Source organism: Embiotoca jacksoni, unplaced genomic scaffold, assembly GCF_022577435.1.
Source record: "Embiotoca jacksoni isolate LCO1_2020_lvr unplaced genomic scaffold, fEmbJac1.0.p SCAF_76, whole genome shotgun sequence".
Classification (NCBI taxonomy): domain Eukaryota; kingdom Metazoa; phylum Chordata; class Actinopteri; family Embiotocidae; genus Embiotoca; species Embiotoca jacksoni.
Window position 1 is genome coordinate 622,731 of NW_027185432.1, and position 27,272 is coordinate 650,002.

The 27,272-nt window shown below is 42.6% G+C and overlaps 1 protein-coding gene across 1 annotated transcript in view; it reads left to right on the forward strand.

The window, feature by feature from the left end:
* The first annotated feature begins 3,883 nt into the window (after positions 1 to 3,883).
* trpm4a (transient receptor potential cation channel, subfamily M, member 4a) overlaps positions 3,884 to 27,272 on the forward strand; it is a 35,820-nt gene continuing 12,431 nt past the window's right edge. Inside the window, exons 1-16 of the mRNA XM_069177669.1 lie at positions 3,884 to 3,953; positions 12,942 to 13,003; positions 14,378 to 14,555; positions 14,891 to 15,071; positions 17,984 to 18,153; positions 18,248 to 18,425; positions 20,676 to 20,740; positions 21,248 to 21,487; positions 22,303 to 22,405; positions 22,666 to 22,784; positions 23,899 to 24,201; positions 24,510 to 24,611; positions 25,212 to 25,340; positions 25,747 to 25,876; positions 26,064 to 26,209; positions 26,742 to 26,854. Coding sequence (XP_069033770.1) covers positions 3,885 to 3,953; positions 12,942 to 13,003; positions 14,378 to 14,555; positions 14,891 to 15,071; positions 17,984 to 18,153; positions 18,248 to 18,425; positions 20,676 to 20,740; positions 21,248 to 21,487; positions 22,303 to 22,405; positions 22,666 to 22,784; positions 23,899 to 24,201; positions 24,510 to 24,611; positions 25,212 to 25,340; positions 25,747 to 25,876; positions 26,064 to 26,209; positions 26,742 to 26,854 — 2,288 coding nt within the window. The 5' untranslated portion in view covers position 3,884. The remainder of the gene's footprint in view (positions 3,954 to 12,941; positions 13,004 to 14,377; positions 14,556 to 14,890; positions 15,072 to 17,983; positions 18,154 to 18,247; positions 18,426 to 20,675; positions 20,741 to 21,247; positions 21,488 to 22,302; positions 22,406 to 22,665; positions 22,785 to 23,898; positions 24,202 to 24,509; positions 24,612 to 25,211; positions 25,341 to 25,746; positions 25,877 to 26,063; positions 26,210 to 26,741; positions 26,855 to 27,272) is intronic.

Sequence of the window (27,272 nt, forward strand, 5' to 3'; positions counted from 1 at the left end):
ATGGAGCTGATTTTGTAGCTCCGCCTCCAGGCATGTCACATGACCTGTAACTGCAGCTGTGGTTATTGCATGCAGAAATAAGCAGGAAGCAGATTTCCTGAGTTGTCCAGCTACTGTTTCCTGTACTGTCTGCGTAATCTCCCATTGTCGCCTCCAAGGTTACACACACACACACACACACACACACACACACACAAGGGATTCAGAGGTGAAAGTTGTAAACATCACTGTCGTCTCTGCAGAGCTACACAAACTTTAACTTATAACAGAAAAATAGTGCAAAATTATACCATCATGTTTGTTTTTAATGCAGATTTTAATTAATGTAAAGAACTACATTTTTTTATTTTTTTTATTTTTACTGCCTGGAGGAAGGGGTTGTGTTGTGAGGAAGAGGTTGTGTTAAAATGACCAGAGGTCAGACACAGATTGTAAGTTTTTATGTAACTTTAATAGAGTGTGTTGCTGTTGTTGTAGTTTGAGTTACTCTGTCAGAGCAGATCAAAACTATCCAGCATTCAGAGGTCAAAGGTCGTCCATCAGGACTCAGTGGACAGGGGGTTACTATAGTCTCCCTGTATATGACCACCTGTTGTAATGTGATCAGACTTCAACACTTTTGTCAGGAGATAAAACCTTGAACAAGGTCTATTTGTTGAATGAAGACCGAGATCCATATTAAAGTGCTCAGTTTGTATTTGTGTGCTTCTTTGACTCACGTGGTAATTGCTGTAAACTTGTGAGACCCAGAGTTACACAGAGAGAAGCATGTGTTTTATTTGACTTCCTTGTACTACGGAAATGAGTGCAGAATCCCCCGGGGAGGGGGTGGGTCGGTCACCATCCTGCTCCGAGTCCAGACTGTTCACTTTACTCTCCTCCTGTTTTGTGAAGTTCTCTGGGAGCTCTCTGACCCTGGATATCAGCTGTCACTCAACTGTTCACCAAAATGTTCAGGAACTACTAAAGGAGTAATTTCTCTCTTTAATCTGGATTTTAATTTGGAGGAAGGTTTACTGTCCTGGTTTTTACATTTTAAATATTTTTTATCCCTGGTTTTTATTTAATTTCATAATTGTATTTATTGATTTTTATTTTTTTTGCACTTAATTGTTTTCATTTTAAATCCTGCATTTACCGTACACTGTGGAAGTAGGGAGGGCCTTTTATCCGCGCTGTATTATCACCATCTTCTTTTTCTTTACCTGTCAACATACCTTCTATTGTAATATAAGAAATCCTTTCTTCGTAGTAATGTATGGAAACCAGGTCCTGGTGTCTTATTACCAAAATATTGGCATTGTGAAAAATCAGAATCAGCTTCATTGGCTTTTCACTCAAATGCAGGTAAGAATGTAAGGTAAGAGCAGCAGGGAGACACATTTTAATGAATAAATACAGGATGTATTGTGTTTGTGTGTTTTTGTCTGAAGAGGTCTTGTTGTTCTTAGAAACATATTTTCATGGAAAAAGACTAAAACAAGAAAGAGAACTAGAAAAAAACACTATACTCTCTTTTAGTTTTGTCATTAATGATTTAATTACAAATATTTTACTTACTGTGGTGTTTTTGTCAACGGGTTTTATCAAGTGTAATATTATTTATATCTGTTTTCATAATAAGATAAAATCAAAATGTTGGATCAGAAATAAAAAAACAACAAAAGACATTCAACATTTAATATGTTGTCATCGGTCTATTTAAATGAGTTTACATGATTCACAACTCATTAAGTTCAGTTTTTATTTACATTTCACATGGCATCTCAACCTTTTTGGAAACAGGGTTGCATAAAAAAAGATCCTCAAAGAGCTTCTTTTTTCTTAATCAGTTTTACACTGAAAATCTCAAACTTTAAAGCAGATGGTAACTTCAGCTGTCAAATAAAGGCACTGAATAAAAGCACTCAGGTAGAAAATGGCCTGAAATATAATTATTCAAGCAGATTCTGTAAACTACTACCATGGAGCCCTAAACCTATGAATGAATCTCCGAGGAGGTGGTCCAACTGGGGGAAAGTAAATGAGTACATTTACTCAAGTACTTGCGTGATTAGAATTTTGAAGTACTTGCACTTGACTTTTTAGGCGTTTTATTTCATAACATCGCCGAACATTTTTCCGACGCGTAAATGTGGAGATAGCAACGATCCTAAAAATGATTGTCCAATTTTAAAACTCTTTTTTTTTTATCTAAAATCCTGGAAGCATCAGTGACCAATCAGCCGAAATCATCCTTTCAGAACACTCGGTCCAACATCTGATTATAGAGTTCATCATCGCGCCACCTCAGCTGCCACACTTCTATTGAATGATCTCTTCAGCGGTTTAGATAACAGGAGACATTGTGCTGCTGTGTTTGAGGACCTAACTAAACCGAAAGGTCGACCAATCCAAACTTATTGATAAGTTTCTCACCTCTGGCTTCGATTTGGGATCTTTCAGATGCTTCCAGATGTGACAGATGTCGCTGTGTGAGGGTGAAGGGTCTGGTCTGGACTCCAGTTCCTCACTGATACTGTGCCATTGGGATCCGCATCCTGTTCACCATTTATATCTAAGAAATGATATCTTCCTACATGTCTGTATGTGAACGGTACCATTCACACTGATGCTGCTGATTTGGCTCAATCAGCCATCAAGAAACTGCAACTTTCATTTCAAGCACTGAAACAATCCCTCAGTGATAAAATGATAAATGATAAAATGATAAAAGTGAATTCATGGTTGTTGAGTCAGACAACAGCAATCTGCAGATAATTATTGTCAGTGTTTCAAACATTGAAAGGGTTCAGGAAAAAAAAATACAACACATTGAGACACCATCAAAAACCTTGTTAACGAATGAAAACAGAAAACTGGCTTCCAACAGAAATACATCCAACCCTGATCTGCAGGAATAGATCTGTTAAATCAACCGTCTCATCAGTCTAATACTATGGTGAAAATATTTAGAATCGGCTCTCAGATTTATCATTGATGCTCTACGCTGCATCGTCGATGATGAGGTCAGCTGACCTTCTCTCATCACAGATTCAATAATCACGAGTATCTGTGTATCTAAAAAAACCCTAACTGGAAAATCTCATCTGGTCATCAGGACCAACTCTATGGTAACCTTACCCAGGAGTCACTTCCTGTCTGTAACGGTTTGAACTGGTTCTACTAATTTGGATTCTACTGATTATTTAGTTCTTCTCTGTTGTTTGTTTGTTTGTTGTGTTTAATTTGTCTATTTGTGAGAGTCGCCCTCTGTTGTTCCCTGACAATCTTTTGTGGCCATACCTCAAAAATTCCTGTCCAAAAGGTCAAAGGTCAACTTCACAGTGACGTCCACATGTTTTGTACAAGCACTTCTGTCTCCATTATTCAGTGCTGCAATTCAGGAACAGAAGACTGTGATCCATACTGCCCCCTCGGTCCGACACTGAAGTGATGACTGAGTGTATGAAGATATTCTGTGCTGCCAGGTTAAAGATGTGTGAAGCATCTCGGTTTAACAGTTGTAGTTTATTTGCAGCGACATCTAGATTTGAAGCCGTCAGTCGGCTTCATACATAAAATCTGCACTGCATTTAATATCTGAGTCTGATTAACATGGATGTAAGCTTGTTTGCAGAGGTCAGTTTTAAGGTGTGATCTGTTTACTGAGGCTAAATCACTCATGAGGTTTTTGTTGTTTGTTTTTATCGGAGATGTTTTACTGTCTTGCAGCTACGGTTTTATTGTGGATCTATACTTCCGATGACGGACAGGACAAATGTTTGACTGCGCTGCAGCCAATGTCTCGCGCTGCCTCCAGTTGAGTGGAGGCTGTGGGCGGGGCTTCAGGATCCGCAGCTGATCCGGACCTCTCTGCTCACAGGACGCGGATGCAGCACAGGATGAAGGAGCTGGAGAAAGAAATTGATGAAGGAGGCGGACGAGCTGGGAGCAAGAAGGAGAAGGATCAGGTATGTGACGGATCTGTGGGGGACAACTGTGAACACGCTGGATGTTTGAGGACACAGGCTCGTTTCTGGTTGGTTTCTTGGTTGGTTTCTTTCCTCAGCTGGTTGCAGAGGAGAGAGCGCAACTTGTTTCTGTCTGGTTTCCGGCTGGTTTGTGGAGAGAGTTTCTCCCCTGTGTTTGTAAAGTGAGATGAGAGAGTGCAACTTGTTTCTGGTAGCAAACCCGGGATCCCATAAATATGCTGTTGTTGTAGTTGAGACTTGTCAGCTGAAGTGCCTCCGGGTCCCTGGAGGTATGAAGTCTGAGGGGTCCGGACTGACGGGAGCAGGTTTCTCACTGTCACTCATTCACTCACACGACAAAAGTTAGAGCTATCAAAGATAGACCAAAGTAAAAAAAAAAAAACTTAGAATGAAATCACAACCTGTTGCTGTTCGAAAAAACAACATCATTGCAGCTTGTCACCTTTTTTCAAACTAATTGCCAGGTGTGAAGAACTAACAGATAACTTCATTGTTTTTTATTTAATCTACAACCCAAAAAGTTTGGAAGCTGTGTAAAATGTAAATATAAACAGAATGTGATGATTTGTAAATCATGTAAACTCGTATTCAATTGGAAATAGATCAAAGACAACAAATCAAATGTTAAAACTGAGACATTGTATTGTTTTATAAAATATATATGCTCATTTTGAATTTGATGGCAGCAACCATAGTGCTGATAAAGATGTATTTACTTCTGTTTTCATCAGTAATGTTTGATGACATTGAACCAAAACAAACATTTTGCTTCCTTATAACTTTAGGCAGAATGTTGAATATTAAAGTATCATAAAATATCCAACTGCATTTGATCCAATGGAAACAGAGATTAGAAGAATACAGTTAGACTACACAGTGTAGAAATATGTTTATATATATATATATATTGTATAAAGCTGTGGACAGAATGTTAAATATTATTTATATATAAGCAAGAAATAAAGTTATAAAAACATAAACAAATTATGATCAAGGACGTCCCCAAGTGCAGGTCAGTGGCCCCTATGAAAAAATGACTTAACAATTACTGATTATAGACTGTGCAGGTATGTGATCATTATTCTAATAGTATTAAAATAATGATGATGAAAAAAACTAAAATGTCAGTTGCAGTTGTAGACAAACAGAAATCGAATGTACAGTATCTACAATAAGCAGTTTGTCCTCATGTGCATTTATATCACATGTTGGTTTGGAGGTTACTAAACATCAAAGTCGTGCCGCTTTTCCTTGAACTGCCCTTTAAAGCCTGCGTGTGTGTTTGTTGTATGTGCACAGATTATTAGTCCCAGCTGGGCTGTTTTCATGATAACAAAAGGAGCAGCAGCTCCATGAAGGAGCTCCGACTTTCTCTGGAATGTCCTCCTCTGTGTTTCAGAGAGGGAAAACACAGAGACATTTTTCAGTTTACTTGTGTTTTAATAAAAGATGTGTTCACCATGCAACAGCAGCTGCACTTTGATTGATCTGATTAAGTTTCACGTGAACAGTTAATCTTCCAAAGAGCCCATGTGCAGGCCCAGCAGAGCGTTTTCACAACTAACGTCGCAGCAGAATGGGTACAGGTGTAGTTGAATCCTCTTCAGTGTAGTGGAGTTGTGAATGCTGGTCCAGACATATAGTTAATGGGGCTACTTGATGGATCTGAGCTAATCTTAATGAAGAGCTTTTCCTGCGTTGACGAGTCAGATTGAGTTGTGTGAAAAAGGTCAGACGGAGGAGTGATACCTCCTGCTGCCTTCAACCATCTCTCTGCCTCCCATAAACCAACTACTGCTTTCCTCAACCTCAACCTTAAGATAACCTAAACCCAAACCCAACATTTACCCAACCTTAAAGCCCGTCCTCATTATAAACCTCAGTGATTTACATCATGGGGATATCGCATTCAGTTCAGTGTAAAACTGTAAATGTGCAGTAAAAATGCGGTGGTTATAAGAATATACTGTTTAGTCAGTGTGTCACATAAAAAAATAATTTTTGAAATGAACTTTGGCACTGAAGCTCTCTGAAAATAATTCCTTCATCGGTAGCAGCAGCTGCTCGCGTGTGCTGATATGTTAGATATTCAGGAAGTTGAACATATTCTGTAACTCAACCTGAACCATGAAGACAAATGAAACCCCATCTTTCCCTGAACCGACCCAAGTTGTTCATGTGCCCAAACAAATAATATCATGTTTCATCATATCATTGTCAGAGGATAGTGATAAAGAAATTACTCTGTATAGTGTACTGTAAGTGTTTAAACTAACAAAAGGAAATCAAATGGTCACTATGTTTGTTGCGGGCATCTTTCCCTCAGTTCACGAACACATAGTACTCCTCCATGTCAGGACTGTTACTGTGTACTACTTGAATTTTAACAGATTAGTGTTTTTCCAGATCACACTGACAGGAAATCCAAAATATCTGCAGCTTTAATAATTTACACTGGAACACAAGTACAACATCTGGAACACAAGTACAACATCTGGAACACAAGTACAACATCTGGAACACAAGAACAACATCTAGAACACAGTATTTGTGTCCACCATTAATCCAGGAACAAAATTTATATCAATCTGAGGTCTTTCAGAGGAAACAACGATTATGTCCGTGGAGTGTTTCGGCCATTGAGGTCGTGGTGAATCTAATTCTTATTCAAAAGGCAGATGGACTTCATTGAGCTTCTTGAATACGTGTCTCTTCTCTCCAGAGGGGCTTCTCTCCAGAAGACAAGCGTTATTCACACAAACTGATTAACTGGCAAAATCAAAAACCAGGGAATCAACAGAAGACCAAAAACCACAGGAAAAAAATGTGAGGAATGACAGCAGGAAAGTGATGAGCTCATGGGGAAAAACAGCAAGCATGTGGAAACTGAGGAGAGCAGTATGTCCACACAGGGACTGATAGACTGATGGGACATAAGCTAAGACAGGCAATGCAACTAAATGAGAGAACCATTTATTTGTGTAGGACTCGTATGTATGTGCTTTATGTTTTGGTGCTCGATCTCTTTCTTCAACACACCAGTTAGTCTCAGGGATAAAGTTCGAATCGAGAGGGAGAAATAAGAAAAGAGCTGAAAGTGGAACTGTTTGGTGTCATATTCTCATAAAACACAGTGATCCGGGTGTGTTACTGCACAGGTACACATCATACAAAGGAAGCATGTCATTGTATTGGATTTCCTTCTTTTGTTGGTTTACTTTTGTTGGACAGTCAATAGTGAAGTGGGGACAGGAAACAAGGAGACACAGCTTTGATATACAACTCAGGACGGAGATATACTTCCTGCTCGTATGCGTGATGGCTGCTCCGTGCATTCTGCGTCTGTTTGGAGCGACAGTTGTACAGAAATTAATGCAAGATGCGATATACACATGACCTGTGTGTGTGTGGGGGGGGGGGTGGGGGGGGCAGACCAGATCCTGGGCGGCAGAAAATGCTGAAACTAAAGGAGTGGACGGTGACAATGGTGTTTTTTTCTCCCGGTGATCTCACAACCAGTACAGTAGCAATTTGGATGTGCAGCAGTTCCCCATGAAACACGATCATTCTGGAGTCCTTGTGTTATTGTTTGGTTTGCAGCAACCGCAAATCTGATATGATAAGCAGATAAAAGGCAGGTAATGATGTATGTGTAAGAACAAGGAGATGAAGGGCAGGTAATGACTTGAATCAATGTTAGCTTTCGAATGAAATGAGCATGAATCACTGCCATCAGGAGGATGAGAGCAAACGTTGTGTTGATGCTGAGATAACACTACCAGTTCTAGACCAGTTCTACACTATCAAAGCAGAACAGCAGTGATAGGGGAACTAAAGCGGCCTTTGAGTTTCAAAGAAGGGAACAAAGATAGAGAAGAGGAAGGAGCGGGGACAGGTCCATGTTCATGTCCAAGAGCGTTATATTTTGTGAAGACTGTGAGGAGGTGGACACAGGAGGCTAAAGACGCCCTGCAGGACTGCTTTGAGTCCACGGACTGGGATGTGCTGTGTGGACCACATGGGGAGGACATCAACAGCATGATAAACTGCATCACAGAATACATCAAATTCTGTGAACACACCACCGTACCATCCCGGACTGTACACTGCTTCCCCAACAACAAGCCATGGATCACCAGTGACCTGAAAGTTCTTCTTCATAAGAAGAAAGCAGCCTTCAGGTCTGGGGACAGGGAGGAGCTCAGGAGAGTGCAGCGCCACCTGAAGGAGAAGCTCAGGGAGTGCAAGGACTCCTACAGGAGGAAGCTGGAGGCAAAACTCCAGCAGAACAACGTGAGGGAGGTGTGGACCGGTATGAAGGAGATTACTGGCTCCTCCATCGACAACAGACCGAACTGGAAGACCAACATCAACGCTGTCTACAAGAAGGGGATGAGCAGACTCTTTTTCTTGAGGAAACTTCGATCCTTCAATGTGTGCAGCAAGATGTTGGAGATGTTCTACCATCTGTTGTGGCCAGTGAACTGTACTTCTAGTAGTCTGCTGGGGGAGCAGCATTGGAGCCGGCGACACCAACAGACTTAACAAACTGGTTAAGAAGGCCGGCTCCATCATCGGCTGTAAACTGGACAGTCTGGAAAAGGTGGTGGAGAGGAGGACACTGAAAAAACTGTTATCCATATTGGATAATCCGGACCACCCTATCCACCATCTACTGCAGGGACAGAGGAGCACTTTCTCCAATAGACTCCTCCAGCTCCGCTGTCACAAGGACCGATACAGGAGCTCATTCTTGCCCACTGCAATCAGACTGTACAATAACTCACCTCTGGCCAAATCCATCACCTAACAATAATACCGTTGGTTGTTTGTTTGCTTGCTTAAATCTTTGCACTATTGTTTAGTTAGTTTAATATTATTCTATTTTATTGTATGTATTGTGTATTTTTATATTTAATATTTTTTACTCTGTTATTTTTATTTCTTTACCTGTATCTATAATGCTGCTGTAGCGAAGAAAAAAAATTCCCCTTGTGGGTATAATAAAGTGTCTGTCTGTCTGTCTGTCTGTCTGTCTGCCTGCCTGCCTGTCTGTCTGTCTGTCTGCCTGTCTGCCTGTCTGTCTTTTAATGTTGTTCGTCCGTCCATCCGTTCTGTGAGACGATGAACTGATAGGACTTTGGGGGTCAAAGGTAACTCCGACCTCACGTCCATCCCTCATTATGAATACAATATAAAAGGAAGGGGGCTATCTTTCTTCAGATTTGGCACAGAAGTTCACCAAAGTTCGAGTCCACTGTGACCTCACATTGACCCACTCGAGGAATCTCTCAAACTTCCTGATGGCCTGTGGGGGATCACATTCCCCTGATAATTATTATTTATATTCCTTTAGATGAAAATCCAAAGACATCAGAGCCCAGACGGGTGCTGGATTCAAACACCCTCCTACTTGAACACCGATCCGCTGCCATCCTCACATTGTTGGAAATGTTCATCTGGGCTGATGGATTGCAAATTGCTGGCTTGTGCACTGAATAATGAATCACCGGCAGATGGTGAAGTTTCCTGACTGACTGAAAGTTCAGCAACATCTGTTCAGAATTAGAGCTTATGAAACAGAAAACTGCAAGATCAGCACAAAACAAGCGCATTTGCGACAGAACTGCGATGCCGTGGACTACATTGACAGCAGATAGATTTGAATATTCTCCAGCTGCAGGTGATCACTGGGTGATGGGAAAGTGCACAGAACCCAGTGAAGTCAGTTGGATAATGGGTTTGATAGTAAAATGTATGATTTATATCTCTCCAGTGTGCAGCAGTAGGTTGCTAACAGAAAGCTGCTCCACTGTTCTTTATATACCAACCCTGGAACAAACAAAAAAAAGAATGCAAACATATCTGAATTGAGCATGTAAAATACATAACAGCACAGGTATGTTTCAATAAACTCCATGATGAATCTGCTCCGTCTTGTAGTAAAAACTCAGTTTAAACGAGGAAAACGAGGTCGACGAGGTGTGCAGGAAGTTTACTTTCTTGTATTATACGGTATGTCAGCGACGTTATTGTGCAAGCTTGCACACATGTACACTTTCTGTTTGTGACCCTTCAGTCGTGCCTCAACTTGAGTCTCTCCTCACTCATTGCTGACATTTTTCTCCTTCCAAGCTTTTCTTTTATCTTCCATCTGCTGCTCCAACACTTTGTTTCAAACAGCTGATTCCTCGTCTTGTTTCTCTCTCTTAAGTTTCTCTTTGTCGGCTGTTGCCTTTAACTTTTCCGTGTGGTCTAGTAATATCAGAGAACTCTCCTCCCTCACTTACACATAAAACTGGTGTCCTCACATTCCCTCACAGAGCTTCTGAGGAAGTCCCAGTTTGTAGTTTCTTCCGTCAGTTAGCTCATGTCTGTGTGACTGGGCTGGTTTTTGTCTGTAGGTTAGCTGGCAGTGGATTGTTTAGTATTAAAAGAATGTCCCTTGGTCCCCGTCCGACACATTATTAGTATTTATCATTCATCATTTACAAAGTTAAGTCATAGGGTGTTGAGTTTCAGGGTGACCAAATGCTCCATCTAAAGAAACAGAAACCAGTTTAACCCAACCACAATCAAGAAAGCAAAATACAATACATGACCAACGTGTTAAACATAAACAGGAGAAATAAATGTCAGCCAACCTGTAAAAACACTCCCTGAAAACACTCAAGGCCAACGCTACAGGTGCACACAGCATGCTGGGAACAGGTGTGGCTGCTTGGGAGAAATAGGAGATCAGAGATTCCTCTGCACCATTTCAGCTCGGCCAAGAACTAATCCAGCCTCATGCCTGCACACTGTAAAACACTCACTCATTCAAACCTTACACACCTCATGCAGATGTGACTGGTTACGCAACAAAATACAAAATACAAAAATACATTAAGGGTGGCAGGGTGGTGCAGTGGTTAGCATTGTCGCCTCACAGCAAAAAGGTTCCGGGTTCAAATCCGGTCCTGGGCCTTTCTGTGCAGAGTTTGCATGTTCTCCCTGTGCTTGCGTGGGTTCTCTCCGGGTTCTCCAGCTTCCTCCCATCACCCAAAAACATGCACCTCAGGTTGGTTGGCGCCACGGTCATGGCAGCCTGTTGCAGCAGCTCCCCCTTGGGATGCTGCTGTAGCAAAAGAATTTCCCCTCAGGGATTAATAGAGTACAATAAAAAAAAAAAAAATAGTCATAACACTTGGTTCATCTGACTGACACTGCTGAAGCCTCATTTTAACTTCTAATCAACTTTGGAATATAAAGTTTATAAAACTACAGGACTGCAGTTCTAAAATAGGGGGGTTGTTAAATCTAATTTCTCGTTTGATTAGTTTGCTACATACATTTTCAAGATGTATCTTCTCTAGTTTTTCAGGATCTTTGTGGTTCTCTGCTTCTAGTAGACATCAAACTCTCTGAGAAGCAAAGTCTCTGCAGGACAGCTAAAATTGTAAATGTTATTTTCCACTGTCTGAAGTGTAAGAAGTTTAAACACTATCTGCATTAATACTTGGGTCTCTGCATTTATTAGTCTAAATACATAAATGAGTTGTGTGGGGCTGGTTACAGGAAACCAGGCTGATGGATGTCAGCTTTATTTTTTTTCCATTGCCAAGTTGAAGTTACTGCTACCACATGTAGCATCGTAAATTAGAAAGAAAAGGTGCAGTCAGGTGACCTTGCAACTTTCTGAGGGGATTTTTTTTTTTTTTATGTGGTCCCACTGCGTGAATTGTATTTCTACTTGCTGAGATCCAATCACAGTGTGCAGACTGCTTGGATTGCATTCAGCATGCATTTACATTTCGCTTTAGCAGATTTTAATCCAGATGAGGTCATTAAATACAGATTACATGTTTGAAGTTTGAATGGTGTCAGATTTCACATCAGGGAGCAATGTGTTATATAAAATAGGTAAACCACGGTCTGACTGAGATCTGAGCTTCAGTCCAAGTCCATAAATATATTTAACAGTACATATTTTACAGTATATATTTTACAGTAACACTGCATGTAAATGCATCGTCCAAAAGTCCCTCCCTCAGACTTGTGTGCTCATAAATGTACTTGTACTGTAATCTTTACACAAGATAAACACGGTGCATAAAGAGAGGCCTCCAGGGTTAAGACTTCCGCCTCAAGGACAAACAGCATGACAGTTACATCCCAACACGGTGAGGTAAATACAGGCCCACTCACATCTACATGACAATGAAACCAGCGCATATATTTACAGGTTGTAACATTAGTTGTGTAAAGAATTGAAGTGCAATGAATATACGAGTAAAAGAGCCTGAACTTGTCCATCTTAAGATTCTTTATTTAGGGAATGTCAACAAAGACAGAAGTGTTTCCACAGAACTGTAGATGGGTGTCAGTCATTGTAAGGATACATCCGGAGGACATTTCACCTCAAGGTGCATTTTCTTCTGACTTTATTTGAAGTTTGGATTTGAGAAATATTAATTTTGATAGCAGCTGGTGAAGGAAGACTCGTCGCTTTGACAGAACTGGTGACTCTGACTGTTGGTGCAAGGTTTTGTCCACAATGTTCACATTTTGGACGGTTGAGTAGTAGTAGTCAGTTTAGTTCTAAACTCGTATGTCAGTTTAGTTCTAAACTCGTATGTCAGTTTAGTTCTGAACTCATATAACTCATATGTCAGTTTAGTTCGAAACTCTTATGTCAGTTTAGTTCGAAACTCGTATGTCAGTTTAGTTCGAAACTCGTATGTCAGTTTAGTTCGAAACTCGTATGTCAGTTTTGTTCAAAACTCTCATGTCAGTTTTGTTCAAAACTCTCATGTCAGTTTAGTTATAAACTCTAATGTCAGTTTTGTTCTAAACTCTAATGTCAGTTTAGTTCTAAATTATAATGTCAGTTTAGTTCTAAACTCTAATGTCAGTTTAGTTCTAAACTCTTGTGTCAGTTTAGTTTTGAGCTCTTAATTTGTAAACAAACGTTTTTCTTGTTCACAGAGTTGGATTCCCAAAATCATCAAGAAGCGAGTGTGCACCACTTTTGTTGAAGACTCCTTCAGGTAATCTATGAGTCATTGGTAGTCCAGTTTAATTATTATTTATGTTGTAGTTTTATGTTGACGAGATTCTTGTTTTACTGAAATGAAGCTCTGCACAGTTGGTCATAGTACTTTTAAATAAAGCCCACTGTAGAATTTACAGATGATTCCTAAGTGATTTATCTGCTAACTAAGAAAAAGACAATTTACTATTATTCTTGGTAATTTCATATCATCCTCTGGCCCTCTGAAATGTTTACTAGGCTTCTACTTCCTCTTCTATTTTTCATCTACATACTTTCACTTCAAAGATTTAAGATTTCTTTTCATTGCTAAACATTAGAAGATAAAGTTCTTTAAAATCAAGATTCACCAGCAGTCTGACACCCTTTATTAACGTCTGATATCAAACGTTAAATCTCTGATAACTTTCTGCTGCTCACTAAAGAAAAATCAGAAAAATCACATTGGGGCTGTAAACATGTCTGAATTCAATATTAATATGAAAACCAGAAAAACATCACACATGTCAACCTGCCGCCTCAGTCACAGGACGCATTACTAAACAAGCTGAGGGGCCCAAAGGTCTAAGGTGTCAGGTGGCCCCTAATCCATGAAGTGAAGTTGCTATCAGTAACTTTACATTTCTTGTTGCACAGTCAAGGTCTTAGACATTCATATCAATATCAGAGCCCTAAAATTGCCCTGACTGTGTAGTAATTAATATTATATGTGTGCTGCAGATCCTGTCGATGTGCAGGTGAATGTAGTTGTTGTGCTGTCGTCTGAAAGTCCTGCACATTGTTTCATAATGTATAACCTCAGAATCTCCATAAAAACATTTTCTATAAAAAATATTTAGTAAACATGTCTGCATACCAGCCATTCTACTTATAATATTGTTTCAAGATGGTTTTGTTATAGTGACCTTATTTCTTTTTAGCATTGTCTTATAAAGCGATACACAGTGAAAGGTTATATTAAATATTATTATGACTGGATATCAAGGAAAGATATAACTCATGAGCTGACTATCCAGTTTTATCCAACATTGATATACTTGTTTTTTATCAAATTCTTTTACAAGTAACATCATTTTAAGTTTGTTGTCATATATTTTGTCTGTTACATTGTTGCAAAATTCAGAATTAGTTTTTTTTTAATTAAATTAGTATTGTATACACGTTATTGATAAGGATGAGATGGTTGTGGCTGCTATAAACTAGTTAGTAGTTGTAAAGTAAAAACTGTATTAGTAGCTGTGAATGGCTCAGGGTGTTTGAGACACTTTCGACCGCATAATAACAGGTGTGTGTGTGTGTGTGTGTGTGTGTGTGTGTGTGTGTGTGTGTGTGTGTGTGTGTGGGTCCTGCTGGTCGGTGTGTTGTGTGTCAGTAATGGAGTGTTGTGTCAGTGCGGCGGTGTGCGCGATGTGCACGACTCTGTGGCGACGGGCGATTACTTCGGAGCCGCGATCGTCACCGAGTGGGACAGCAGGCAGCACTCGTCAGAGTGCGCTACGGACGCCTTCGGAGAGCTGGAGTTCGCTGGAGCAGGACGAAGACACAGCCATGTGAGAAACACACACACACACACACACACACACACACACACACACACAGAGTCATAGGTAAAAAGCTTACCATTTGTTGGACTGGTCTGGCCTCCCTAAACCTCTAAAAGTCACGGTCATTGCATTCATGATATCCCTCTGCCTATAATTTAGTGTGAGGCAACCCAGCAGAAAGTGACTCGACGCTTTTAACCACCTTCAAAATGAAGGTTGTGTTTGAGTTAAGTTCAGGTCCCAGGGACAGGCAGGTCAAACAGCATCAGTGATGGATGATAACATTTATCGATGCATTGTTCTAAAATTGTTGGATGAATGCCATCCTCTGTCCTGGTTAGTTCCTGCGGCTGTCATGTGACACATCCCCTCAGATTGTCTACACCCTGATGACTGCTCACTGGGGGCTGCCCTCCCCCAACCTGGTGGTGTCGGTGGTGGGAGGCGAAGGCCACGAGAAGATCAAAACGTGGGTGAGGGATGTCCTGAGGAAAGGGCTGGTGAGGGCTGCACAGAGCACAGGTGAGAAGCAGCAGGTACCTCCGGGATCAGTGGAAACTACTGGGAAGGGAACATGTACCGATTTAACGTGAAACTCTTCATTTTGATATTAGTATACTGTTTTATGAGGTTTTCTTTGTCTTTGTCTTAAACATTGTTTAAAAACTAAATATCATTTAATTTCAAGATACTAAAATGTGTTAGAGGCATCCCATCCGTCCATCCATCCATCCATTCATCCATCCATCCATCCATCCATCCCCATCCATCCATCTAAACACAGCACTCATTCTATTGGTGCAACTACAGAGTCGCATCATCACCGAGCTGGAATCACTGCAGCTGTTTTGTTTCATTTGTCCCAAACGCTGGCACCTCATTGATGTGATTCCAACTATCTTGATGTGTTCAGTAAAAGTTTGCATGTAGACACATCCAGCCATCCATCCATCCAGCCATCCATCCATCCATCCATCCATCCATCCATCCATCCATCCATCCATCCATCCATCCATCCATGAGAGTGTCCATGAGACACTAACTAAGTATCTCCCAAGTATGTTCCCCTGGTGCAGAGGCAGCCTGTGACCACCAGGACTGTGAGGAGGTGGACACAAGAGGCTAAAGAAGCCCTGCAGGACTGCTTTGAGTCCACGGACTGGAATGTGCTGTTTGGACCACATGGGGAGGACATCAACAGCATGACGGACTGTATCACAGAATACATTAAATTCTGTGAACACACCACCGTACCATCCCGGAATGTAAAATGCTTCCCCAACAATAAGCCGTGGATCACCAGTGACCTGAAAGTTCTTCTTAATAAGAAGAAAGCAGCTTTCAGGTCTGGGGACAGGGAGGAGCTCAGGAGAGTGCAGCGCCACCTGAAGGAGAAGCTCAGGGAGTGCAAGGACTCCTACAGGAGGAAGCTGGAGGCCAAACTCCAGCAGAACAATGTGAGGGAGGTGTGGACCGGTATGAAGGAGATTACTGGGTTCAAGGGAGACAACCAGGGGGCTCCCTGGAGAGGTCCAATGAGCTAAACTGTTTCTTCAACAGGTTTAGTTCACCACCCTCATCTGTCTCCTCCACACCTTACACCTCCCAAACACCTCTGCTGCCTCCCTCCCTCCCTCCTAGGCCCCCCCTGGTGAGCTGCATAAACACAGAGCCCTCAATCTCAAAGGGCTCTTCCTCCATCGACACCATTACCCCCCCACCCCCCTCTCTGTGATGACTGGCCAGATTAGGAGACAGCTGGAGAGACTCCACCAGGCTGCAGGACCTGACGGCATCAGCCCCGTGGTCCTAAAGACCTGCGCCGTCCAGCTGGCTGAGGTCCTACAACACTTCTTCAACCTGAGCCTGAAGCAGGAGGAGGTCCCGGTGCTGTGGAAGACGTCCTGCCTGGTTCCTGTCCCCAAGAAGACGACTCCATCTGGCCTCAACGACTACCGACTGGTTGCCCTCACATCTCATGTGATGAAGGTGCTGGAGAGGCTGGTCTTGGCCCACCTCAGGCCGCTGGTGAAATCTTCTCTGGACCCTCTGCAATTTGCGTACCAGCCTCGTGTGGGAGTGGATGATGCCATCATCTACCTGCTGCAACGAGCTCAGTCTCACCTGGATGTAACTGGTGACTGTGAGAATCACTTTCTTTGATTTCTCCAGTGCATTTTACACCATCCAACCACTGCTACCGAGTGAGAAGCTGCGGGTGGTGGGGGTGGACTGGTCCACCGTCTCCTGGATCACTGACTACCTGAAAGGCAGACCACAGTTTGTCCGTCTGGGCAGTGTGCTGTCTGATACGGTGGTCAGTGGTACTGGAGCTCCACAGGGAACTGTTCTGTCTCCCTTCCTGTTCACCTTATACACAACTGACTTCCAGTACAACTCAGAGTCACGACATCTGCAGAAGTTCTCTGATGACTCTGCAGTGGTCGGGTGTATAAGGGATGGACGGGAGGATGAGTACAGGGCAGTAGTGGAGGACTTTGTGGAGTGGGCGGGAAGAAATCACCTGCTCCTGAACGTGGCCAAGACCAGAGAGATGGTGGTCGACTTCAGGAGGAAGACGACGGCTCCACAACCGCTGAGAGTTCTGGGAGAGGAGGTGGACATGGTTGAGGAGTACAAGTACCTGGTGTGTCCATCGACAACAGACTGAACTGGAAGACCAACATCAATGCTGTCTACAAGAAGGTGATGAGTCGACTCTTTTTCTTGAGGAAACTTCGATCCTTCAATGTGTGCAGCGAGATGTTGGAGATGTTCTACCAGTCTGTTGTGGCCAGCGCATTGTACTTCACTGGGGGAGCAGCATTGGAGCCGGTGACACCAACAGACTTAACAAACTGGTTAAGAAGGCCGGCTCCATCATCGGCTACAAACTGGACAGCCTGGAAAAGGTGGTGGAGAGGAGGATGCTGAACAAACTATTGTCCATATTGGATAATCCTGTCCACCCTCTCCACCACCTGCTGCAGGGACAGCGGAGCACTTTCTCTAAAAGATTCCTCCAGCTCCGCTGTCACAAGGACAGATACAGGAGATCATTCCTGCCCACTGCAATAAGACTGTACAATAACTCACCTCTGGCAAAATCCATCACAGTACAATAACACTGTTGACTGTGTTTCTTGGTTTGTTTGTATATAATATATATAGATATATACTGTACTGTATATACTGTGCATTTTATATTTTATATTTATATTTTTTACTGCTATTTACTGCTATTTTATTTTATTGCTTTTCTATTATTCTATTCTATTCTATTCTATTCTATTATTTTATTCTATTATTTCTATTATTATCTTATTGCTTCTGTATGCTGCTGTAGCGAAAAAATTTCCCCTCGGGGATTAATAAAGTAAATACCTACCTACCTACCTACCTAACTCACTACTCGTCTCTGTACTTTCACCCAGGGGCCTGGATCTTGACGGGGGGTTTGCGGGAGGGTGTGGCCCGCTGCGTGGGCGAGGCCGTAAGGGACCACGGGGCTGCCGCTCCCGCTCTCTCCCAGAAGAAAGTGATCGCTGTGGGCCTGGCCCCCTGGGGCCTCGTGTACAACAGGCAGCAGCTTGTCAACCCGCAGGTACATAGTGTTCCTCTCCGTACACGTGTTGGCAGGTGTGTGTCGTATGAATGGTTGTGAACTCCCGACTCTTGTGCCGCGTGTCTGTTTGAAGGGCAGTTTCCCCGCTCGTTACTACGTCCAGAACACGACGCAAGACTCGCGTTGCCTGGACAACAACTGTCAGGCTTTCCTCCTGGTGGATGATGGGAGTGTCAGCCAGCGGGGGGGAGAGACCGCCTTTCGGGCGAGTCTGGAGGACTACATTTCCCATCAGCGCACGGGCATCTGGGGTGAGACGGTTTTCAGTCGCTATACAGTGGGTACGGAAAGTATTCAGACCCCTTTAAATTTTTCACTCTTTGTTTCATTGCAGCCATTTGCTAAAATCAAAAAAGTTCATTTTATTTCTCATTAATGTACACTCAGCACCCCATCTTGACAGAAAAAAACAGAAATATAGAAATTTGTGCAAATTTATTAAAAAAGAAAAACTGAAATATCACATGGTCATAAGTATTCAGACCCTTTTCTGTGACACTCATATTTAACTCACATGCTGTCCATTTCTTCTGATCCTCCTTGAGATGGTTCTACTCCTTCATTGGAGTCCAGCTGTGTTTAATTAAACTGATTGGACTTGATTAGGAAAGGCACACACCTGTCTATATAAGACCTTACAGCTCACAGTGCATGTCAGAGCAAATGAGAATCATGAGGTCGAAGGAACTGTCCAAGGAGCTCAGAGACAGAATTGTGGCAAGGCACAGATCTGGCCAAGGTTACAAAATAATTTCTGCAGCACTCAAGGTTCCTAAGAGCACAGCGGCCTCCATAATCCTTAAATGGAAGAAGTTTGGGACGACCAGAACTCTTCCTAGACCTGGCCGTCCAGCCAAACTGAGCAATCGTGGGAGAAGAGCCTTGGTGAGAGAGGTAAAGAAGAACCCAAAGATCACTGTGGCTGAGCTCCAGAGATGCAGTAGGGAGATGGGAGAAAGTTCCACAAAGTCAACTATCACTGCAGCCCTCCACCAGTCGGGGCTTTATGGCAGAGTGGCCCGACGGAAGCCTCTCCTCAGTGCAAGACATATGAAAGCCCGCATAGAGTTTGCCAAAAAACACATGAAGGACTCCCAGACTATGAGAAATAAGATTCTCTGGTCTGATGAGACCAAGATTGAACTTTTTGGCGTTAATTCTAAGCGGTATGTGTGGAGAAAACCAGGCACTGCTCATCACCTGCCCAATACAATCTCAACAGTGAAACATGGTGGTGGCAGCATCATGCTATGGGGGTGTTTTTCAGCTGCAGGGACAGGACGACTGGTTGCAATTGAAGGAAAGATGGATGCGGCCAAGTACAGAGATATCCTGGAAGAAAACCTCTTCCAGAGTGCTCTGGACCTCAGACTGGGCCGAAGGTTCACCTTCCAACAAGACAATGACCCTAAGCACACAGCTAAAATAACATAGGAGTGGCTTCGGAACAACTCTGTGACCATTCTTGACTGGCCCAGCCAGAGCCCTGACCTAAACCCAATTGAGCATCTCTGGAGAGACCTGAAAATGGCTGTCCACCAACGTTCACCATCCAACCTGACGGAACTGGAGAGGATCTGCAAGGAAGAATGGCAGAGGATCCCCAAATCCAGGTGTGAAAAGCTTGTTGCATCATTCCCAAGAAGACTCATGGCTGTACTAGCTCAAAAGGGTGCTTCTCCTCAATACTGAGCAAAGGGTCTGAATACTTATGACCATGTGATATTTCAGTTTTTCTTTTTTAATAAATTTGCACAAATTTCTACATTTCAGTTTTTTTCTGTCAAGATGGGGTTAATGAGAAATAAAATGAACTTTTTTGATTTTAGCAAATGGCTGCAATGAAACAAAGAGTGAAAAATTTAAAGGGGTCTGAATACTTTCCGTACCCACTGTAGTCATTCCTCCTGTTCATAAACATAAAGAAATCCTTTAATAAAGTGAGTGTGGGGGACAAAATCCACAGTCCTCATTCTGTATAAAAAAAAATACTTTGAAAGTTCAAACCAAAGCTATGATGTGATTTTAGCAGTCTGAGTTCAAAAGTCCTCCAAAGTTAGATTCCTATTTGTGCTATCCACACAAACACAGAGACTCATGCTGAGTGATGCTGAGTCGGCAGTAATAAAGAGTGCATCAATTATGAATTAAAACAATTTTCTATTTCTATTTCTATTTTTGGCTGGAAGTAGTGCTGAGTATGTTCAGTAGTTTCCTGACGTCTTGTGTTAAATGCAATTCTTATAGAACACAGTTCAACCAAATTTCAAACTTTACAAATATCTGATTGTTGAATTGATGACCAGTACTGGATGTGTGAGAGAAAAGCAGTTCCTGTTTGTGCAGCGCGAAGTTACCTCGATTAAAAAAACCAACAAAGCAAAACATAACAATCAGACATAACACTGTATGGTTTATTTATACTGTTATTTTATGTTAGAAAGCATTTTTTTCATAAAAAAAAGCTTTCCTTCTGACTTTTTATCTTGGACCGACATCAGGTAGTGGCAGTATTGAGATCCCAGTGCTCTGCATGCTCATCTCAGGAGACGGCAGCATGCTGGAGGTGAGGAATCTGTCACGTACATTCTCAGAGTAACACCGAAGCTCATTGTTTATTCTGGTTTGGTGGACCTTGTATCACCGACTGTGTGCAGGCGGCACGAATAACAGTCACAAACCAACCCAAACACTTTATGCTTCAGGGAAGAGGTTTGGCTGTTAATATGCATTTTTATTACCATCGATCATTTCACACAATACTTATATCAATTTTCAACATTTTCAGGAAATGAAATTAATAACAAAATTGAAAAAGGTGACTTTTTTTTCCAGGACTTTGTAACAGTGTCTTCTCATCAGTGTGGCGTCGTACTTCGTGACATTTTATATCATGCTTGTAAACGTTAAAAGTTGTTCTGTGTGACTCAGTTGTGTTTCCTGTCAGTACACATTCCAGTTCACAGCTCTGTTTAAAGACACATGTCCATCTCCCTCTGTACTTCCTGAAGGAACAGAAGATGAATGAAAACGTCACATGGTTTTATTCTGTGTATACATCTCATCTCCTCAGAGATTAGACATCTCTCTGAGGAGAGCCACGCCCTGGCTGGTTCTGGCTGGTTCAGGTCCAGCTGCAGATCTAATCAGTGAGCTGCTGGACAATCTGTCCCCAGTGTCCCTTGGTCCCGCCTCTCCTCTGGCAGAGGGGGCAACGGCGGAGGGCTTCAGTGCAGAGCTGCGTGACAGGCTCCGCGAAAAGGTCCGGAGACACTTCCCATCTGAAGCCGAGCTGGAGAAACTGGTGGACAGTGTGAGTCAGACGGGGTGTGCGTGCGTGTGCGTGTGTGTGTTTGGGCCAGGTCGTGCAATATCAGGGAATTTTGTATGCATGTTTTAGGTTTTAGGTGCTATTTATCAAACTATGATATCCTCCATCTTTGTTTTTATCACGTTATTTCACGTGTTTCCCGTGTTGCCTGAGTGGTTTTATCATCTTTCTGTTCGTCGACAAGTGGTTAGCACTTCAATAAAGAGATGACCTCTCTTGTACCTGCATGCCAGAAAAAGGTTTAATTTCAAGAGCTTTGGCTACAAAATGATAAATTCAAGGAATGGGTGATAAAAGATAGACGACAAAAAAATCAAAATGTAAAACTACCACAGATCTGTCAGATATGGGAGAGAGAGCCCTCAGCAGCCAACGATAACAAGCATGCTGGCTTCTTCTTGTTCTCATTTGAAAAGATGCACAGGTCTAGTTGTTCATGATCATAATTGTGCAGTAGGTTTAAGCAGTTCAACGTTTTATACTGAAAATGCCTGTAAGCTGTAAATTGATTGGAATAAGATAATGTCTGTTTGTTGTCTGCTTATTATTGGCCTTTCAGCTTTTTATTTAGTGGTAGTCAGGGAAAAGTCGGGGAGTTTGACCTTTGACCTCCAGTGGGAACCCTGTAATAAGTTGAAATCTGGCCTTGTGGTGTAAACCCGCCCACTTTGCTAATTTTACACATCATCCATTGTGTTTGATCTTCACAGTTTCCATGTTGGTTGTTTAAATGTTTGTGATGTACGAAATGAAAACTTCACGTACTGATTTGTTTATTTCCTTCATGACGTCTTTAGGCTCTAAGTATTTACCAGAACCGAGAGCTCATCACTGTGTTTCATGGAGAACAGGAGGGTTCTGATGACTTCGATACCGTTCTCCTCAAAGCCCTCGTTAGAGGTAAGTCAGTAAAATCGTTTTGTTTTTTTATCAATCTTTTAAGAATGCCACAAAATAGTCCTGATAGTGGTCGGAGTCCAGACAACATGGCTGCCATCTGTGACAAGTCCCTGGTCTGGTTCCTTTGCTGCATGTTATCCCCATCATTTCTTTCTGTCTGTCCTCTCTGTTTGTCTGTGTGTGTGTGTGTGTGTGTGTGTGTGTGTGTGTGTGTGTGTGTGTGTGTGTGTGTGTGTGTGTGTGTGTGTGTGTGTGTTAAGCCAGTAAGCGTGTGTCCAGTAAGGCGAGTGAGTACATCGAGGAGCTGAAACTGGCTGTGGCCTGGAACCGAGTGGACATCGCCAAAGCGGAGCTCTTCAACGGAGACATTCAGTGGAAGGTTGGAGTCAAACTGAAAGTCAATGAACGGTTGTAACTATGAGACCCTGATGCTTAATTCCACTACTGACCCCGATTATGAAAATATGTTTCTTATAATAACAGATTGTACTAATATGGCAGGAATTGAAGAACTTGCCTGAGAATCGTCAGGTTTTTATGATTTCTTCAGTGATGAAGTAACACAGAGATCATTTTCAGTCCATCCAGTCGTATACAAGAAAAAAAAAGGTCCATTTTACAAGTCTGGATTCTCAATTAGATATGAACAAAAATGGATTGATTGAAAATGGATTGAAAAGATACACTCATTCCTTTTTATATATACATGAAATCAGGAGAAAACTTTTAGCATTTAAACAAAACGTTATTCACAGTCTGAAACTGAAAATATACGATGAAAACAATCAGTGTACGGTGCAGGGCATGGCTCCTGGTTCGCTTCAGTTATGAAAGAAAATTCCCCAAAAGAAACCTTGTTGTATTTCTCAAAGACGTCAGAATCATGTGACTGTAAATGAAGGGACCTTTCAGGGTGAACAGCATTTTTCATTACATCCAGCCTGCTTCCTAACTCCTCAAGACCAGTAAGCTGGCGTTGATGTGTGAAGGTGGAGTCGTGCTCGCAACTCTGAATGTTACACAGGAGTTATGAAAGTGTTGAAAAGCTTCAGCGTAAGTAAGCATGTGGAAAAACCTGTTTACCTGATGATTATATTTTCAGTATGAGGTGATTATGTTTTCAGCATGAGGTGATTATATTTTCAGTATGAGGTGATTATGTTTTCAAATGGTAAATGGTCTGTACTTGTATAGCACTTTATCACCTTTCGGTCTCAAAGCGCTTTAACATAGTTTTCCCATTCACCCATTCACACACTAATGAGACAGATCACCATGCAAGGTGCTGCCATCAGGAGCATATTCACACAGAAGAGAGAAACTTAGGGTTCAGTGTCTTGCTCAAGGACACTTAGGCATGTGGACAGGAGGAGCTAGGGATTGAACCACTAACCTTCCGATTAGTGTGCAACCCACTCTACTGACTGAGCCACAGCCTCACAGTTTCAGTATGAGTTGATTATATTTTCAGTATGAGGTGATTATGTTTTCAGTATGAGGACCTGGAGGACTCCATGACAGACGCTCTGATCAACGATAAGCCCCAGTTCGTTCGTCTCTTCTGTGAGAACGGTCTAAATATTCTGGACTACCTGACGTACCAGCGCCTGGAGAGTTTGTACCGCTCGCTGTCGGACACCTCGCTGGCCTACATCCTCCTCCAGAGGCGTCTGAGCGAGCGGCAGGGCCTGGCTGGATCCTGCCCCGACCTGGACACAGCCGTGACGACACCTCCGAATAGTCCGATGAGTGCACTGACTGGACCGGCTTCGGCGATGGAGCTCAGTCTGTACGAGGTGAGGAGGGGGGAGAGGTGGGCACATAGCTGTCTCATTTTCTACTGATGGTGTGCAATTGTTGTTCATGATGGTGAGGATGATGGAAATGATATATAAGCTATGTTGATCTTTTGCTTAATTTTTTTTTAATATTCTTACTTTATTTTACATATGTGAAAGACTACAGTAGGATCAGTGCATTGACAATGAAACAGCAGTTGTTTAGGCCTTCAATCAGTAGAATAATGATGCATTTTATGAAACTAACGTATTGGAGCATCCTTCCTCTGCATGCTGTCGTACTGAGGTGTGTGGTCATGCTGCAGGTGTCCCGCCTGCTGTGGGACCTCCTGGGTGACATCTGTCAGCCATTCTACTATGGACCGATGGGCCTTGATCACAGCATGAGCACCAGGAGGGCTCTGAAGGTCAGGAGCAGTAAAATCTGTCTTCAGTCCATGAGGAGGACATGAATCTAAGGTGTAGAAGTCATTTTTGTGGCTTTTGTAGTTGAAAAAAATGTTTTTAATCCGAAGCTGTGGAGAAGTTTATCACTCCTGTGTGTCCAGCAGCACAACTATGCGTGAGGCTGGAAGCTGTGAGGCTCCATGAACTGCAGCTATCATCCATCCATCCTTCACCTAAAGCCTCTTCATCCTGTAGACGCTCACAGGGGGACTCAAACCTCTCCAGAAACCATCCATGCTCACAGCAACGCTCACCGCAACACTCACCACAACTCTGACTGACTGAAACAGGCTTCCATTTCTTTTCTTTTCCTTTCTAAACTGTCCAACAGTGTTACAAGGGTTCAGTGAGGAATCGATGGCTTCCTGTTTCACACGTTTATTTGGTGAATTCATACTTCTTCGATGATGCAGAGCAGAACAGAGAATGAAAATGTGTCAGTAAAACATCATCAGTGAAAAAACACTGCTGTCACAATTTCAAAAAGACATCCTGACAATGAGAGACGAACATGTCTGATGTGAGTCACCGGTGTCTTTTCTGTCTCCTCTCGCCTTCAGCAAGTCAACAAGCTGCTGCTGGGGGAGTGCATGTACCGCGGCCAGTGCTGCCTCTCGCCCTGGGCCGCCCTCTTCATCTGGGCCGTCCTGCAGAACCGCAGTGAAATGGCTGTTTACTTCTGGGAGATGGTGAGACGTGTTTGATACTCTACGATCTCATCTCATTTCAGAGTTGACGTCTTTATTTAATGAGCCGTGTTTGAACAACACGGTCAACGTTACTGGAACCAGTTCCAGCTGATTATTGAGATCTTGTGTTTCTTGGTGTTTATTGAGATCTTGTGTTTCTTGGTGTTTATTGAGATCTTGTGTTTCTTGGTGTTTATTGAGATCTTGTGTTTCTTGGTGTTTATTTAGATCTTGTGTTTCTTGGTGTTTATTGAGATCTTGTGTTTCTTGGTGTTTATTGAGATCTTGTGTTTCTTGGTGTTTATTAGGATCTTGTGTTTTTTGGTGTTTATTGAGATCTTGTGTTTCTTGGTGTTTATTAGGATCTTGTGTTTCTTGGTGTTTATTGAGATCTTGTTCTCGTCAGGCCGGGGAGTCGGTGCTCAGCGCTCTGGGAGGCTGTAAGCTGCTGAGGGAACTTTCTAAACTTGAGAGTGAGACTGAGAACAAGCTGGCCATGAAGGAACTGGCTCAGACGTTTGAGAACCTGGCACATGGTGAGTCGGACCTTTCACACCAAGATCACAGCTCGGTTAGACCCTGTCCGTCCATTCACTATATCTACTTATCCCAGAGGGGCGGGAGGGTGACACGAGGTACGTCGTCTTGTGAAGAGTGAGAAACTTAAGAGACACTTATTGAGAAGATAAAATGACGATGTCCTTCACTGTGTTCTGTGTTCAGATGTTTTCGGTGAGTGTTACCAGAACAGCGAGAGCCGCTCCTTCACTCTCCTTATAAGGAAGTCTCCGGTGTGGGGCGGAGCTACGTGTCTGCAGATGGCCACGGTAGCCGACGCTCGTCTCTTCTTCAGCCACGATGGAGTTCAGGTAGAGATGCTGACAAGAGGAGGAAAAGGTTCAGTGTGGATTGTTTAGATGGAAGATAATATTCATAAATAAGGTTTTATCAGTGAATAAGAATCATTGTTGCCATGACACCAGACTGAATATCTGAAGAGGGAGCAGGTCTTCCTCCACGCAGTGCACCATGTTGCACCGCCATATTCCTACAGGGACCCAGAGGGGACAAACCAAACACTGGCACTACAAAAGGCCTCTTGTGGTGAATTCATGTTCAGCTGGTTGTAATCTGCAAACTCAGCACCAGATGTCCCTAAATCCTGCTCACTGCTGCTTTAACAGACTGGGACCATACTGGAGTAAACAGGAGAACCCTCCACAACACAGGCTGGGAAATTAGAAATGACCTGCAGAAGCAGAAACAAACAGACAGACTGTAGCCGTTCTATAACATTCATTTCCAATCTTTGTCTTTCAAATTCAGTTTTTGAACAAATTTCTTTGATCCAAACTCTTTGCCATGATGCAGGCAGTGTAACGAATGTCCTCTGTGCTGCAGTCGCTGCTGTCTCAGATCTGGTGGGGCGACATGGAGAGGAGCACCGAGGTCTGGAAACTGGTCCTCACCTTCTTCCTGCCCCCATTCCTGTACACAGACCTGATTAGCTTCAGGTCGGTGGTGTGTTCTTACTGTGCCATGCTGTGTGTTTGACTGTTTGAGTGTGTGTTTGACTGTGTGAGTGTGTTTGACTGTGCGAGTGTGTGTTTGACTGTGTGAGTGTGTGTTTGACTGTGAGTGTGTGTTTGACTGTGTGACTGTTTGACAGTGTGAGTGTGTTTGACTGTGTGAGTGTGTGTTTAGCTGTGTGAGTGTGTGTTTAGCTGTGTGAGTGTGTGTTTGACTGTGTGAGTGTGTGTTTAGCTGTGAATGTGTGTTTGACTGTGTGAGTGTGTGTTTAGCTGTGTGAGTGTGTGTGTTTGACTGTTAGAGTGCGTGTTTGACTGTGTGAGTATGTGTTTAGCTGTGTGAGTGTGTGTTTGACTGTGTGAGTGTATGTTTGACTGTGTGAGTGTGTTTTACTTTTAATTT